The sequence below is a fragment of the Polistes canadensis genome, unplaced genomic scaffold (assembly GCF_001313835.1).
Source record: "Polistes canadensis isolate GaletaPanama2010 unplaced genomic scaffold, ASM131383v1 scaffold_31, whole genome shotgun sequence".
NCBI classification, from domain to species: Eukaryota; Metazoa; Arthropoda; class Insecta; order Hymenoptera; family Vespidae; genus Polistes; species Polistes canadensis.
The window spans coordinates 599956-614414 of record NW_014569578.1 but is presented as its reverse complement, the minus strand read 5'-3'; the positions used below and the strand labels follow the sequence as shown (position 1 = coordinate 614414).

The following is a 14459-nucleotide window of genomic DNA, read 5'->3' as shown; positions in this document are numbered from 1 at the left end:
ATATTGTATATGTATATACATATTATATTATATATTTAAAAAAAAGTTATCATCACAGAATGGGTATTATCCTTTGATCCGCTTTTAAAATATCGGAAACGCGATAGGTCAGCCGCGTAACTGATATCTCAAATTCGACGGGCGAGCAGCATCCCTTCGATCCTCTGCACGAAAGCCATTGGGCTTAGGTTCGTTCACGTTAATCTCGATAACGCGATATGTCGGGTGTCTTTATTTTCTACCCGTTTTCTGCCGGGATTTTCTCGACTCGATTTTTCCTCCTCAAATGTTCGCGAACTAACTGCAACGTCATTCCTCTTTCAATAGAAATATCGATTCATCAAGCTGTCATCCTCTACGTACGTATATTTGTACGTATTGTATATACATATATATATACATACGTATACATATTTACGTACATACTAGATAGAACATCGAAAGCTTGGCGCCTCTCTGCTGAGCGAAATAAAGTAATAAAAGAGAATATTTTTATTACTTTTAAACGGAGCTCGATCAAATATACGTTTTTGTAAATATCATTTTTACACATAGTCTGTAAAAAAAAAAAGAGAACGCGCGAGCGAAAGAGAGATAGTAAATAATATTCGGAAAACTTTTTAAAGCGCTTAAAAAAATCTCTAAAGCACGAAAATTCATTTTGAACCAAAGCTTGCTATTTTTCTCTTTCTTTTTTTTTTTCTCTCTCTCTCTCTCTCTCTCTCTTTCTCTTCCACTTTTTCTCTTTCTCTTTCTCTCTTTTTCTTTCATTTGAAGTTGATTCTGGCAAATGGGAACTTAACACCACGGTTATCTCTCTTTTTCTCATCAAACGTAACTCGTATTGGTCATCAAATTATGGACGCCATGTGGAAAACGTAGTAAGAACGCGTAAATTTGCTTAATTAATCGTATTTTATGTTATTAATTTTCGACATTACAGAGAAAAAGAATACTTTCCGAGTGGAACATTTAATGAAATTGATTTAACGCGAATATATTCGGGAAAAAACTAAAGTAGAATAAAAATAAAAATCCAATTTTTCCATTGTATTCGCATTATGAACCATAAGTATCATTTTCCCTCTCTCTCTCTCTCTCTCTTTCTCTTTTTCTTTTTTTTTCTTTTGTTTTTTCTCTCTCGAACGGCAGACTTTCTCACCCTCGGCGTTACGCGTTCGCGAATTTCTTTGAAAAACTACTTTATAAAATTGGAGGGTCGACAGGATAGGGGAGAGAGAGCAAGAGAGAGAGAAGAGAACGAAGCGGACGAATGAATAATAAATATGGTTATCGTTTAGTTGATATTTTCGAGGGTGGGCCATGAACGGACGAACTATGAAACGACGAAGAGAAGAGTGAAAGAACGAGAGAGAAAGAGAGATAAAAAGGTTTAGAAGGATGAGTAGTAGGCACGAGATCAAAGCGAACTTTTCGAGCATCCGTGGGGATGAACAAAGACGTTTCTTCAAGTTTTCCATTCTACGATACTGCAACGACTTATAGGAGAGACTTAGTACATGGTAAAATGCTTGTGAAAATCTTCTTATTATCTTACTTCGAGCGATAATCATCACGTTTATCAGAAATTTACAAACGAGACAAATAATTGTATGTTTCGAGATATGTGTGTACGAATATGAAACTTTTTTTAACGATTCTATCGTTCATTAATATCAATAATGAAAATATGTAAAAGAAGAAAAGGACCATAGATAGATAGAAACGCCAAAAATTTCACAAGATGAAAATTTGAATAATGATAATGAATAAATTTGCAACGAGTTTTCTCTGACATCAAAAACTCTAACGAGTTGATCTCCTGGGAATAAGAATCTAACTAGCCAACGGGTTCTTCGTTGAAAAACTCGACCTAGGTAAATATGCTTACATGGCCGCAAAATATGTTAGCCGATCTTTGAACAGCCGTAAGGTTTCAATCGATTTAAAATACTACCCAAGTTTGATTAACAAAGAATAATTAACATGATCAAAGCTATTACATACTAAAGAATATATATGTATATATGTACATATATATACGTATATTCCTAAGTCTCCTTATTTTTGACGCTTAATATCCGCGCTTGATTTCGATTCACAAATTCAGTTTTCTATTAATAATAAGAGAAGGTATCGTCGAAATAGAGAAAGCATTAATCGTTTGCTATTCCTGTCAATCTCCGAGACCATTTCTAAAGCAGAATCCTGGTTCCGAAAACGAGTAAAGTGAGTGAACGTGTGTAAGTGAGTGAGTGGTCGGTAACGGTGGAACGATGTTAATGATTAAGCAGCTGGCGGAACGGACTCAAGGGAACGTACATCGGCACCGATGGAAAGGTATCGGTTCTCTGTCGGTGCTAAAGCTTTGACAAAGCGTATAATCAGATTGAGGCTCCGTCGAGTGAGACGGAGAAAGTGAAAGAAAGATAGAAAGAGATAGAGAAAGACGAGAGGTTAAAGAGGAAAGAGGGGTTGAAGGTACGAACAAGTGTGAGAGTGATATAGAGATGGGGGGTTTGTTCTCCTGGCAGAGAAGGGAGGGAGGGAATAAAGAGAAAGAGAAAGAGAGAGAGAGAGAGAGAGAGAGAGAGTTAGGGGTAGCACGTTAGGTAGGCGATGGAGCGACTAATAACGATAACGATGCCAGAAACGATAATCGAGTTGGGGGTTTCCGCGGTTTCCACGGCTCCTCTCCCAGGGCGCTGATTGCCAGGACGCGTACAGGGCGGACGAACACTGGTGGTTACATCGCCGCGACGTGTCCCGACGCCGGCGCGAGTGTGTGCCAGCCGACGGCAGATGGAGGCGTAACGAGTACACAATGCGATGCAAATTGGTCCGACTCGCGGGCTATGCTAGCACCACCTCCACCACCTACATCTACTATCTCTAACTGGCAGGAGGCACGAATCGACCTCCCTTTCTCTTTATCTCTCTACCTCTCAACCGCTATTACTAACATCGCTATTCTATTATGACATTATGCTTCCTCGAGGAGAACCACTATATATATATATATACGCATGTATATGTGCGTATGGTTAGCTTCCAACAAAAGTCCACGTAGAGTTTCCCTTCGGGCATTCGATTCGTGAACTTCTAAACTCGGTAACTATCTTTCGTCGCAGTACGAGCCCCCTCCCCTTCGTATATCAGAACAATGTGTTTGTCGAATGGATTCTAGACAAAAATTTATTCGAATTATTATTATAGTTTTTTTAGTATTTATTATCATTATTATTATTCGAAAATTTGTTTAGTTTCGAATATTTTTTTCTATGTTACAATATTAATTATTTATTTACACTTCTTTCTATTTTTGTTGTGTTTTTTAATTATTTTTTAACTAATGTAAAAATAAATAGTCGTAAACATAGGATATTTTTGAATATCATGAATACTTATATTTTTTTTGTTCGACAAAATCGTTGAATACTAATGGAGACCCCTAGTGAGATCTTTCTCAAGTAAAACGTTCTACTGTTAAAATTGTACTCTTCTTATTTTTATAAATATTTTCAGTTTATCAAAGGAATTACCTTAATAATAATATCTATATATATATAACATTAAAAAAATTAACTTAATAATTTAATTAAAGATTATCATAAGAGTGATTGAATAAAATCGAAGGTACAATAATAGACGTGTGGCGCCCTCATTGAAAACACCTTGCGCGCCACCACACAAAAAGGAAAGAGATAGCAACATCTGCTTCCACTAGCGAGAAATTAGGCAAACGAAAATGGTTATAGTATTTGCGCCCTCTTTACGGAGGGTAGATTTTCTTCGTTTTTCTTTTTCGCATAAAACGTGCTATAGTTTCTTATTTTCAATTGTATCACAAGGCACTTGCCTTGAGCATTTCGTCTTTCGCGAACTATCGAATCTCTTCTAACTCTCACCGATCATTTAGTGACAGCAAAACAACTAGGATAACTCTTTATAGCAACCTTAATTTGGTTGAAGTGTTATATTTCAACAATTTACATTCGTTAGAATTTTATATTTCGTAAGTAGTAATTTATTGGATAGTACACGTACAAAATTTTGTATCAAAACACTGCGTACAATAATAATCTAAAATGCAACTAATTGATATGTAAATAATAAGACTGATTAATAATATTATATGTAATAAAATTAATAGGTTAATAACGTAACCTAAAAAATTGTCCGCTACGTTACATTTGTTGTATTATTATAATAATATTTTCATCAAAAATAATTAGCATTAGAATTTATACAAATAAAATGCAACGTTATTATTTGTAATTACAAATTATGTTTTATTTACATTCAATATAATTATAGCAATTACCTAATTTAGCTACAAATAAAAATGTCTTCAAATAATTTAAGCAAAAAATATTAATTGTTGTGAATATAGTTTGTAATATCGAATGTCGATAAATCTGCAAACTGTTATTACCGATTGATAAAGCATACGAAGTTTTGGTATTGTAAAGAACAAGCGGGGACATTCAAATCTTATCCTTATTTTTTACTTCTCCATTATGATATTGCTTTTCTTTGACCATAAATACTTATATTTTCAATTACTCATTTATTATAAAAAATATCATCGATCTAAAAGAATGAAGAAGAATGACAAGAAAGTGTGGTTATTTCGCAAAATAATCAACAACGGTATCGACGTGTTTATCTTAAACGACAAAACGAATAAGCTAAATGGTAAGTATAATCATTATGGTAATGAAATTAATAATTTCTTACATATTTCATTAATATTAGAGTTACATAATTCTGTATAAACTCTGAGATCGGTAAAACCTTTGGTAAAGATCATAAAATGAATTTCGCGAAAATGTCGACTGTGAAAGAATTGCATGGGTGTTTGTAAGTGGCGCCACGTGGTGACCAATGAGAAGGCGCGTGATTATCGTGTTAAGTCAGCGGTGACGGTGGTGGTCGAGCGAGCGAATAGAAAGAGCGTAGTTGCGTGATCGTGACGTAGAAGAAAGAGAGAGAGAGAGAGAGCGAGTGAATAAATAGAAGAGGGGGAGAGTAGGGTAAAGAATTAGCAGGAGGTGGTGGTTGGGTTATCGGCGAAGTCAGTCGAGTTAGACCGAAGAGAACCGAGCTCTCGCTTTCGTGCATGCTCGTGCGCGGTTGTCGTAGTATGTGGATCGTGGCCCGAGCGGCGACAGTGTCGACCGACGACAGTCGTCGGTGTTTCGCGCTCTGGTGGAGTTGCCCTCGTAAACGACGGTCGAACGTTCGACTGTACGTTCTTTCGCGAGGGCGCGAAATCGCGGGGATATTTCGATCGATCGACGTTGACGATGCGTCCAGAAAAATAGAGCCGTTTTAATCCGTCTGTCTGTATTTCTATCACATTAAGTCATTATTATTATTATCTATTTATCTGTTTTGAACCTCTTAAAACGTGTCCGTGCACGTAGTATCTTAACGATCAAGTATCGCTGTTAATCATAGTCGTGATCGTTGTCGTCGTCGTCGTCGTCGTTTGATATATCATCGTTCGCGGCGTATAAAAGTGTATCGCGCCGTAAAAAGCGCGTACAAGAAATAGAGGCCAATATCGTATTTTGAATGAACGAGAATAACGAGTGTAAGGGGCCGATCGGCGACGCCTGCGTGTCTATGCGCGTGTGTTTCGACTCGCTGTGCTTCTCGTCGACGCAGCACCGGCTCGCCGACGAGGAGAACGCCTCCGATAATCAGGCGGTAGCCGTCGCCGCGGTCGCCGCCAACACCGCTGCCACTATTCGCCACCAAGATCATCCTCATCTGCAATATCAACAATATCAAGATCCCCAGCAGCAACAGCAACAACCGTTGGCGCGATTCCCGGTGGACCTACCGGTCACTACGACGATGGGTAAGTTCCGGGAACTTCAGGAGCTTCTACGCGTCAAGGACGACAGGATAGCAGAACTGGAAGTTCTCCTGTCGAGGCGCGATGCTGAGATACAGGAATTGAGGAGCCACCTCGACATGTTCCTCAGCGTTTTGCCTTACAAGTCACCGATACCAGCAACACCGACCAAACCAAGGCCGAGGAAGCAAAGGGCACAGGGTATCTCCGCGGAACCACCTCTTCAGGAACTCGCACCCCTCATCGTAGTAGAAAAGAGCGACAGGTTGGTGCCACGCGACTCTTTTTATCTCCCCCACTTCTTTCATTTTCTTTCATTCTCTCTCTTTTGCACTCCTGCACTCTCTCGTTCCACCTGTCACAGGCCACGAGAAGCGCATTCCTCTCAAACGACATCGCCTTCCTTCTCTCCTCTTCTTTTATTTTTACCTTCTTTCTTTTTCTTTCTCACTCTCTGTATCTCTCTGCATCCCTTTATCTCTCTCTCTCTCTCCCTCAAATACTCGCGCCTCGTGGTCTCAACGTCTTTGCGCTTACTTGCTCGTTTTCTGTCACACGGTACAACGTTGCGTACCACGTGACGCTTTGCCTATTCCTTTTTCGTAAATCACCTAATTGTTTATATACATATATAAGTATACAAGGTATTTTTGGAAATTAGGACAGGTTACTCTTGTTCTTTAAGTAAAAATAACAAAAAATATTAACCCAAAAATTCATCGAAATATCAATACTTTACGAGATATTTAACATTTCATATCGTTGTATACGCTCAAGAGAGAGAGAAAGAGAAATTCACCGAGATTCGAGATGTGTTTTATTGTTGTTACCTTAATATTATTTTACTAGAAAGTTTATTTAACTATGAAGTTTATATCGTTCGTTATAAAAACGTTTATTATGTAACGATACATTATAATTTTGTTCACGATACGATTTATATTCATGTAATGTATCGTTTGGAATTAACTCGTCGTCGTTTAAAAAATCTTTTTTTATTTCTTTTCTTTTTCTATTTTTTTTTGTTTCTCTCTTTCTCTATTGCCAATGTATTTTAATCGCAAAGTCACCTTTCGACCTGTCACGCGCATTCAATTCGCAGGAGCATGGTGAACTCGATTGCGTAAATCGAAACTTATATATATATATATATACATATGCCTCAAAGGGAAGGTCGAAAGTAGCGGATTAGGTATATTCGGGTAGAGATTGTTAATTCGAAGGTCGATATACATGTATATATATATATCGACTTTATATATATATATATTTATACACGTGCCTACATGTACACACGCATGTATTTTAACACTTTCTCGAGTTAACCTTCTATAACGTCATGTTACTTTCAAATTACATACTCAGATATTTGTCTTTTTTTACCTTACAAAATTCATGGCTTATATTCGAAAGTTAATATATTTCCTATAAGTATAATTTTAAGTTTCATACATATTATATTATATGGTTTTTTTCTTTTCAAGTTTCTTCATATTTTAAAGTAAAAGTGAAACATGTTTTTGTCATATTTTGTATCCAATCTTCTTCTCCAAATGGTTTAAAACTATTTTATGCTCGACCAGAGTGTGATGCACCTTCGACAACAAAATTTTCAGATTGAAAACACTTGAACTACTAGCTTTGTACCACGTGTACCGATATTGCATCATTTCCATAAACAATCACAAATTTTGTTTCCAGCCTTAATCGCAGTTTTATCTATTTTTGTAATAACATTTTAAAACGTATCTAATTTCTTCTTTATTTTCATTTATTTTCAAGACGCAATAACTTTTGACTGAATAAACAAATATCACAACTTGTTTTTCTTTTTCTTTTTTTTTTTTTTAATTATTCCGTAATATGTTAGCTTTCTCAAACGCATGCAAATATTACCAGATCCGATTAATATCACCAGAGAGTTATGCGATCCTTAATTTATTTACTGAGAAAATACGTAGAAACTTCTTACTCAAGTCAATATTTCTTTCGACATTTTGATTAAGAAAGCAATCGATAATCGATTCTCTACGATTTTGCATAACATCCTAGAATGCTATAATGAACTTTCCTTGTGCGTTGCACGAAGCCTTCATATGAGTTGCATAATCTCAATACTCGTGTGTCTTTTATGTACAGGATGTTTTCGATATAAGAATTGCCTTATCGAGCTATAGCACTGTCATTTTGTAAAAATTTGCAATGAAAAAATTAGTTAATGTTGCTGAAAATGTAAATAATAATGTCCATTAAACGAATCTTACCATACATTTACCATATTCCCATAAAATATTCTCAAATATAGGCTATTTTTTCGAGTGCTAAAATGGCCTTACTTTACGTCTTCATTAAATCAACCGCGAATAGTTAAATGATCCTTTTTATACTTTCTGGCACAATTGATTACAATTTATAGTGTTGTTTTGTGGGTTAAGAATTCTTATAGCATAAATAGTATATTTTGTATTCTACATAGAGATGTGGTAGATAATAGGTATACATGAAACATCCGTATGTTTAGTGTAAAATCAAAAAGTTAATCATATTATAGTGCTCGAATATTTTTGGATATCACTGTACATAAATAAATATATACATTGCATAATGATTTGAAATCATTGACACGATCTGCTGGATCTCTCTTTCCCTATGAAGATTTACGGTTGTCCAAAGATTTATGCTTATACGTCTATGAGTTTCGAGAGGATTCGTCGCGTTGAACAGCATCTCTTCGACAAACTTTCTTTTTCAGAGTGGAAGAGGGGGGAGGGGGAGGGAGTAAGCTAGGTAGGTAGGTAAGTAGGTGATGAACTCTAAGGAGAACGATAAATCGTCATAAACTAATACGCGTGTTAAAAGTGTCATATATACTTCTCATTATCAGAATCATTCCCCTAACCGATAGAAGATTTACGATCATTCGAGAAAGTACGAATGGTTGTTGTATTGGTTGATCGTATGTCGTCGTCGTCGTAGTTCAACTCTGACATCTGTATACATACATAAGTTCGCTAGTGTTCACGATGTGAATCGCATACAAACGAAAATACGGTTGCAGGCACAATCTTCCTTTCAATAATATTCTACGCAAATAGATTTCCTAGACTCTGTAGAATTCCATAGATTATTACGTTTCTAATTTGCTTTGACAATATTTTCAATAGAAAGAGAAAAAACGCTAATCGTCTTGAATTAATTGAATATGTGAAAATAATTGTAAAAGATGTACAAAATGAATTCAAGAAATATATATATGTACATAGTGTGGTGTCGGTAATTATGATACAGGACTAAGTCAAAAAATTATATTAATTTATTTGATGACTTATTAGATAATATAAATAATTTTAATATGAAATAAATATCGTATAAAATTCATTTTTCCGATTTTTTTTATTTTACTCTTGTAATTACTGACACACAGTAACATATAGTAATAATCATATAGTAATAATCATATATCGTTACTTTAATCTTGAAACTACAGTCAAAGATAAGATAATGGATGAATTTAAATGTTCTTTTAATTCAAATGTTAATCGAATTAAATATAAATATGAATTATTATTAATATTATATATTTAATAATATAATAAAATAATATATAATATATATTTATTATTATATATTAATAATTTTATATTATTTCTCTCTTCTTTTTAATTTTGAAGTAAATACATACGAATACTTGTAGAGATTTATTCAGAGGTTTTCCGATTATGCTAAGTTTCTTTGGAGAGAAAGAAACAGGGATACAGAGATAAGGAAATAGAAGAAACGGAAAACGGAGGTCACCTCGGTTGCATTGCTAATGTTGTTAGGTGAGCGAATCGCGTTCACGGAAGAGAGTTATCGCGCATTGTTCTAGAGGCCATCGTGTCACGCGTATTATTTTTAACTTACAACTGCATTACACATTCTTATACATATACGAGTTTTAGTGTGATGTATTTCTAGTTAAGGAAATAACTGATAAACGCGTAAATCTCTAGTAACGTAATAGCGAACATAATTCGTACAAAAAACTTAATAATATACTTCATGAATATAATATCCTTTTATTTTTTTAGTTTATTTCTTTTTTATATTGATATTACACGATTTATCTATGTATTGTATAACAATTCGTATTGTTCAACTAATTGTAAGTAATATAATAATGCAGCACATTGGAAAACTTATTGTTAAACGATTTGAAAAGAGAAATTTATCAGATTTGTTACGAATAGTTTTTAAAAGAAACAAAAAATATAACAAGTTATTCGTTATCATGTGTTTTATTCATTTTATTTGACAATAATAAATAAGTAAACATTAAAGTGTTTTAATTAATTAGAATAGAAATCTTTATTTCGTATAATTCATATTAAATTATCGTTAATAAAATTGATTAATAAGAACACGATATTTATCAACGCACATGAATACTTCGTATTTTAATTAATCAATTCGTAATAAAATAGATTTTCTATATGAATGCTAACAAATAGACCAACATTTTTTATTTATATCTACGAAAAAAAATATCGAATCTGAATTAACAAAAAATGTAATATTGATCATTTATCGAACTTTTTTTCTCTCCCAAACAATTAACTACTAAATATGTATCATCTTATCTTATAGTTTTAAAAAAAAAAAATAAATAATTAATGTCGCATTTTTCAAGGCTTGAGGAACATACACCAGTATCTTGATTTACTTTTTATATGCTTGTATAAATAATCTACTCCGCTTACGCTGACGTTTTCTACGCGGTTTCAATTTATGCGGTTAGAAAATTTATTTTACACATTGGTCTTATGTCGAACGTTAGAAACGAAACGTATTACTAATATTCAAAGATATCACCTAATCAAAAAAAAAAAACAGAAAATATTTATTTTGGATTACGGTATATAAGGACTGAAAATAATAATTATTTTCATTCTTCTCACTTTTAATCAGTAAATTTATTATAAAAATTAGCGATTTAAGTATATTTTCTTTCTTTCATACTAATGGATTTTCTATTTACATGGTGTACTTTCATGTAAAAAGAAAAAAAGAAACCAAATATGCATGGAATAAATAAGCCGTATAAATCAGGTTATGCGTATAATTATTATTATTATTATACAGTTGTAGTAATTAATTCCATGCATTTTTAAAACAAATTTGGTATTCATTTATCGTCTCAAAAATTAACTTCTATATATTTAAAAAAAAAAAAATACACAAAATAAATATTATTGTAATTTATATCAGTATGTTTATTTAATATTATTAACAAACCAATCTTTCTCTATTTACGTGGTTAAAAAAAAACTGCATGGAAGAAATAATTTGTGTAAATCAAAGGAGAAGAGGTGTATAAGTATCGTACTTTTAGAAACGAAGAGCTTGCGAGCAATCCGTAGGTGTTAAAGGCGACGAACGCATTTGCACGTTTGTCAAACTTGTGTTGGTGTCGTGATAGCACGCGTGCACACATGCATTTATATACTCGCACACGTTTACATTTACCCGGCGCTAACTCGCACGTTCGAAGATTTACATTCCAGTCTCGGAGCCAAGTATACATACGTATGTACGCGATGTAACCGTTGCATTAACTTTGATAATGCGACTTGGCTTGATCCCAAGTTATGCCTTGAATATTTTTTTCAAAAAGCTTTTTCTTTTTTATTATTATTATTATTATTATTATTATTTACACAAGCAAATTCACAAAAATAATTTTAACATTATTACAATTATCATACCAAATTGTTTTGATTTGTTTAAAAGAAATTTCCCTTTTGGTAGGATAGGAAAATGTTTATGATAACCATAAGAATTTTAAATAGATCTATAATATCGAAGTTACTCAAAGCGTCATTGCATAAAATGTGTACCCGTTCATCGGAACGGATTTCCAACTCGTTGAAAACTTGATACTACTTTGATAGATAGACAGATAGATAGATACGAAAGATTTATTCAACGAAACGAGATCTTATATTTTCTAACTAATGAGATAAAGAGAGAAAACATGAAGATTGGAAAAAGGAGGATGTGTAACTGAAAATATATTATTCATTAATTGACAATCAGATTCATAACGAAGATTCATTTCTAATTAAAAATTTAATCTATACAAAATGAAATTAAAGAGTAATTTTTATTATAGTAGGTAATAATTTATTAATGTGTCGGTAATTATGACAGTGGGCTAATGTAAATCCAAAATTGAAAACATTTATTTTATTATTTATTGTATGTAACTATTATAAAATAAGTTAGTGAATTTAAAAAATTGTTTCATTCGAATCACTGTCGTAATTACGAGCATAAACGTTGGTGGGTTGAAAAGTTTTGAGGTTAAAATAGAAAACAAATTTTATTTCAATGAAACTCGCTTATTAAATAAAAATAAAAGATTTCAATTCAACTTTCGTATATACTCATGAATTAATTCATAAAAATTAATTGATTATATAGAAAAAAAAAACTATGATTTTATCTAATCGGTTATGCTATCGTCGTACCGATCTATTACACAAAGAATTAACGCGATAGAAACTTTAATCGTCATCGTTCGATCATCGTGAATCGACGACCCAGGTCAGGATCACCGTCTAATTTTAGATTCGCTTCTATTTCATTATGCATCGAATAACTCGTGTTAATTTTTTCTTATGAAACTATAATAACATATTCTAATGCATCTATATTGTTATTTCGAACACGATGATCCATTTGACTTTAATAATATGCAATTTAAGTTTGTTCCCAATCTTTTTAGGCAACATGTATATTAATAAAAATAATAATAGATAAAGGTATTACAAAAGATTTCACATAGAGAATCGAGAACCTCTTATCTCTCTTTGAATCTTGTTCCTTCAATGTAGTCGTCGTGTTTATTCGCAATGATACGTAGTTTATCAATGATAATGATCAAAGAATCGTTATCGCTTTGCCAATCAAGTTATTCCGTGACCTACAAACCTCTACAGATTCTAAAGAATGTAAAACGTTTACTTTTACAAAAGTTTTTCTTACGTTTTTTTTTTTATCTCGTCTTAATCTCACTTCTCGTGGATTTTATTTTTAAACGAGATTTCTATGGAAATATAATCGGTAGATCGATTATTGAAATAGGATTGTTGATATATTTATACCTATAATTTCATATTTCTTCCTAAATACGTATAATTAAAAAAAATCTATATAAAAAAATTATTTTAAAGTATTTTTATCATTTATTTATATATTTTTTACAAATATAACACTTGGAACTACAACACTTTTAGCTGTGTTTTAATTTAAACAAAATATTTCTCTGTGAGTTATGGGAAATATCAAATAAAAAGACTCAGGTGCATATATGAGAAAAAATGAAAGATATGTTTGATTATAAAATTATATTATTTTTTATATGAATATTACAAATTATGTAATATAGTTTTTATGCATTAATATAATTTATTGTATAAACAAAAAAAAATAATATTTTATAATATTATTTTTTAATATAATATTATTTGACCAACATAATATAACACAATATAAATAAAATGTGACAATCGATATTTCATCGAATAGAAACGAGAATTTCTTGTTTTCTTTCGTTAAAGATATATTCGCATCTCCCCACCAATAATTCAAAGGGGCCTGAAAATAGTTCCTCGTCATGGCTAGTGACGACATCGCGACGTCGAGTGGGCCCATTGCTCGTATCCGCCCATTTCTGTCTCTCTCTCTCTCTCCTCCCCCTCCCCACCCCCTTCTTTCTTTCTTTTTCTTTCTCTTTCAGTTTTTTTCTCCGAGCTGTAATTGCCAAGACGAAGCCTCGAGCGAGCACCGCGTAATTTACTAAAAGGTCGATATGTATGGAATAAAATACGAGCTCTTACCTTCTTTCCTTTATTTTCATCGTTAAACTTTCATTATTCCTAAAACAGTATCAGGGTCATCGGAAAAAAATTCCACTTGAAAAAAATTAACCATAATTTAATGATAGAATTTAAACCATTATAAGAAAATAAATACGTTTATGTTATATGTGTATTTTGTCCATATTATTTATAAATTTAGATTACATTATAAATATCGTACATTTTTTTACCAATTTGAATTGCATTCTTGTTTCTTTTATAATAACATTTCAAAATGTATGGAAGTGCTTCTTTATTATTTTCATTCATTTTCACGATGCAATAATTTATGCTCTATTAAATAAATATCACGACTTTATTTTAATTACTCTATAATATGTTAATATATATAATATATATTATATTTTATATAGTTCCAAGAATCTAAAAATGTATTTGTTTTATTTTTATAGTTTAAATTCTGAAAATTTATAATATATAATATTTAATTAAAACTGTACAAAGAGCATTATAGTCGAAAAATAAAATTTCTAAAGTTACAAGTTATTATCTGATTAGATAGTAATGCAGATGACTTATTAGTTTCTATTCATTGTGTATATGTAAACAAAAGATTGTTAGGCGTTATCTTACGAAGTTCTTACTTTGATCTTTACTAAAAATCTCACTCTCAATATAACAATTAAAAAAAAAAAAAAAAAAAAAAAAAAAAGAAAAAGAAAAACAAGTTG

General features: G+C 32.3%; 1 protein-coding gene across 1 annotated transcript in view; it reads left to right on the top strand.

The window, feature by feature from the left end:
- The first annotated feature begins 5073 nt into the window (after window positions 1-5073).
- LOC106784179 (cGMP-dependent protein kinase, isozyme 2 forms cD5/T2-like) overlaps window positions 5074-14459 on the top strand; it is a 45707-nt gene continuing 36321 nt past the window's right edge. The window contains exon 1 of the mRNA XM_014743451.1: window positions 5074-6131. Coding sequence (XP_014598937.1) covers window positions 5581-6131 — 551 coding nt within the window. The 5' untranslated portion in view covers window positions 5074-5580. The remainder of the gene's footprint in view (window positions 6132-14459) is intronic.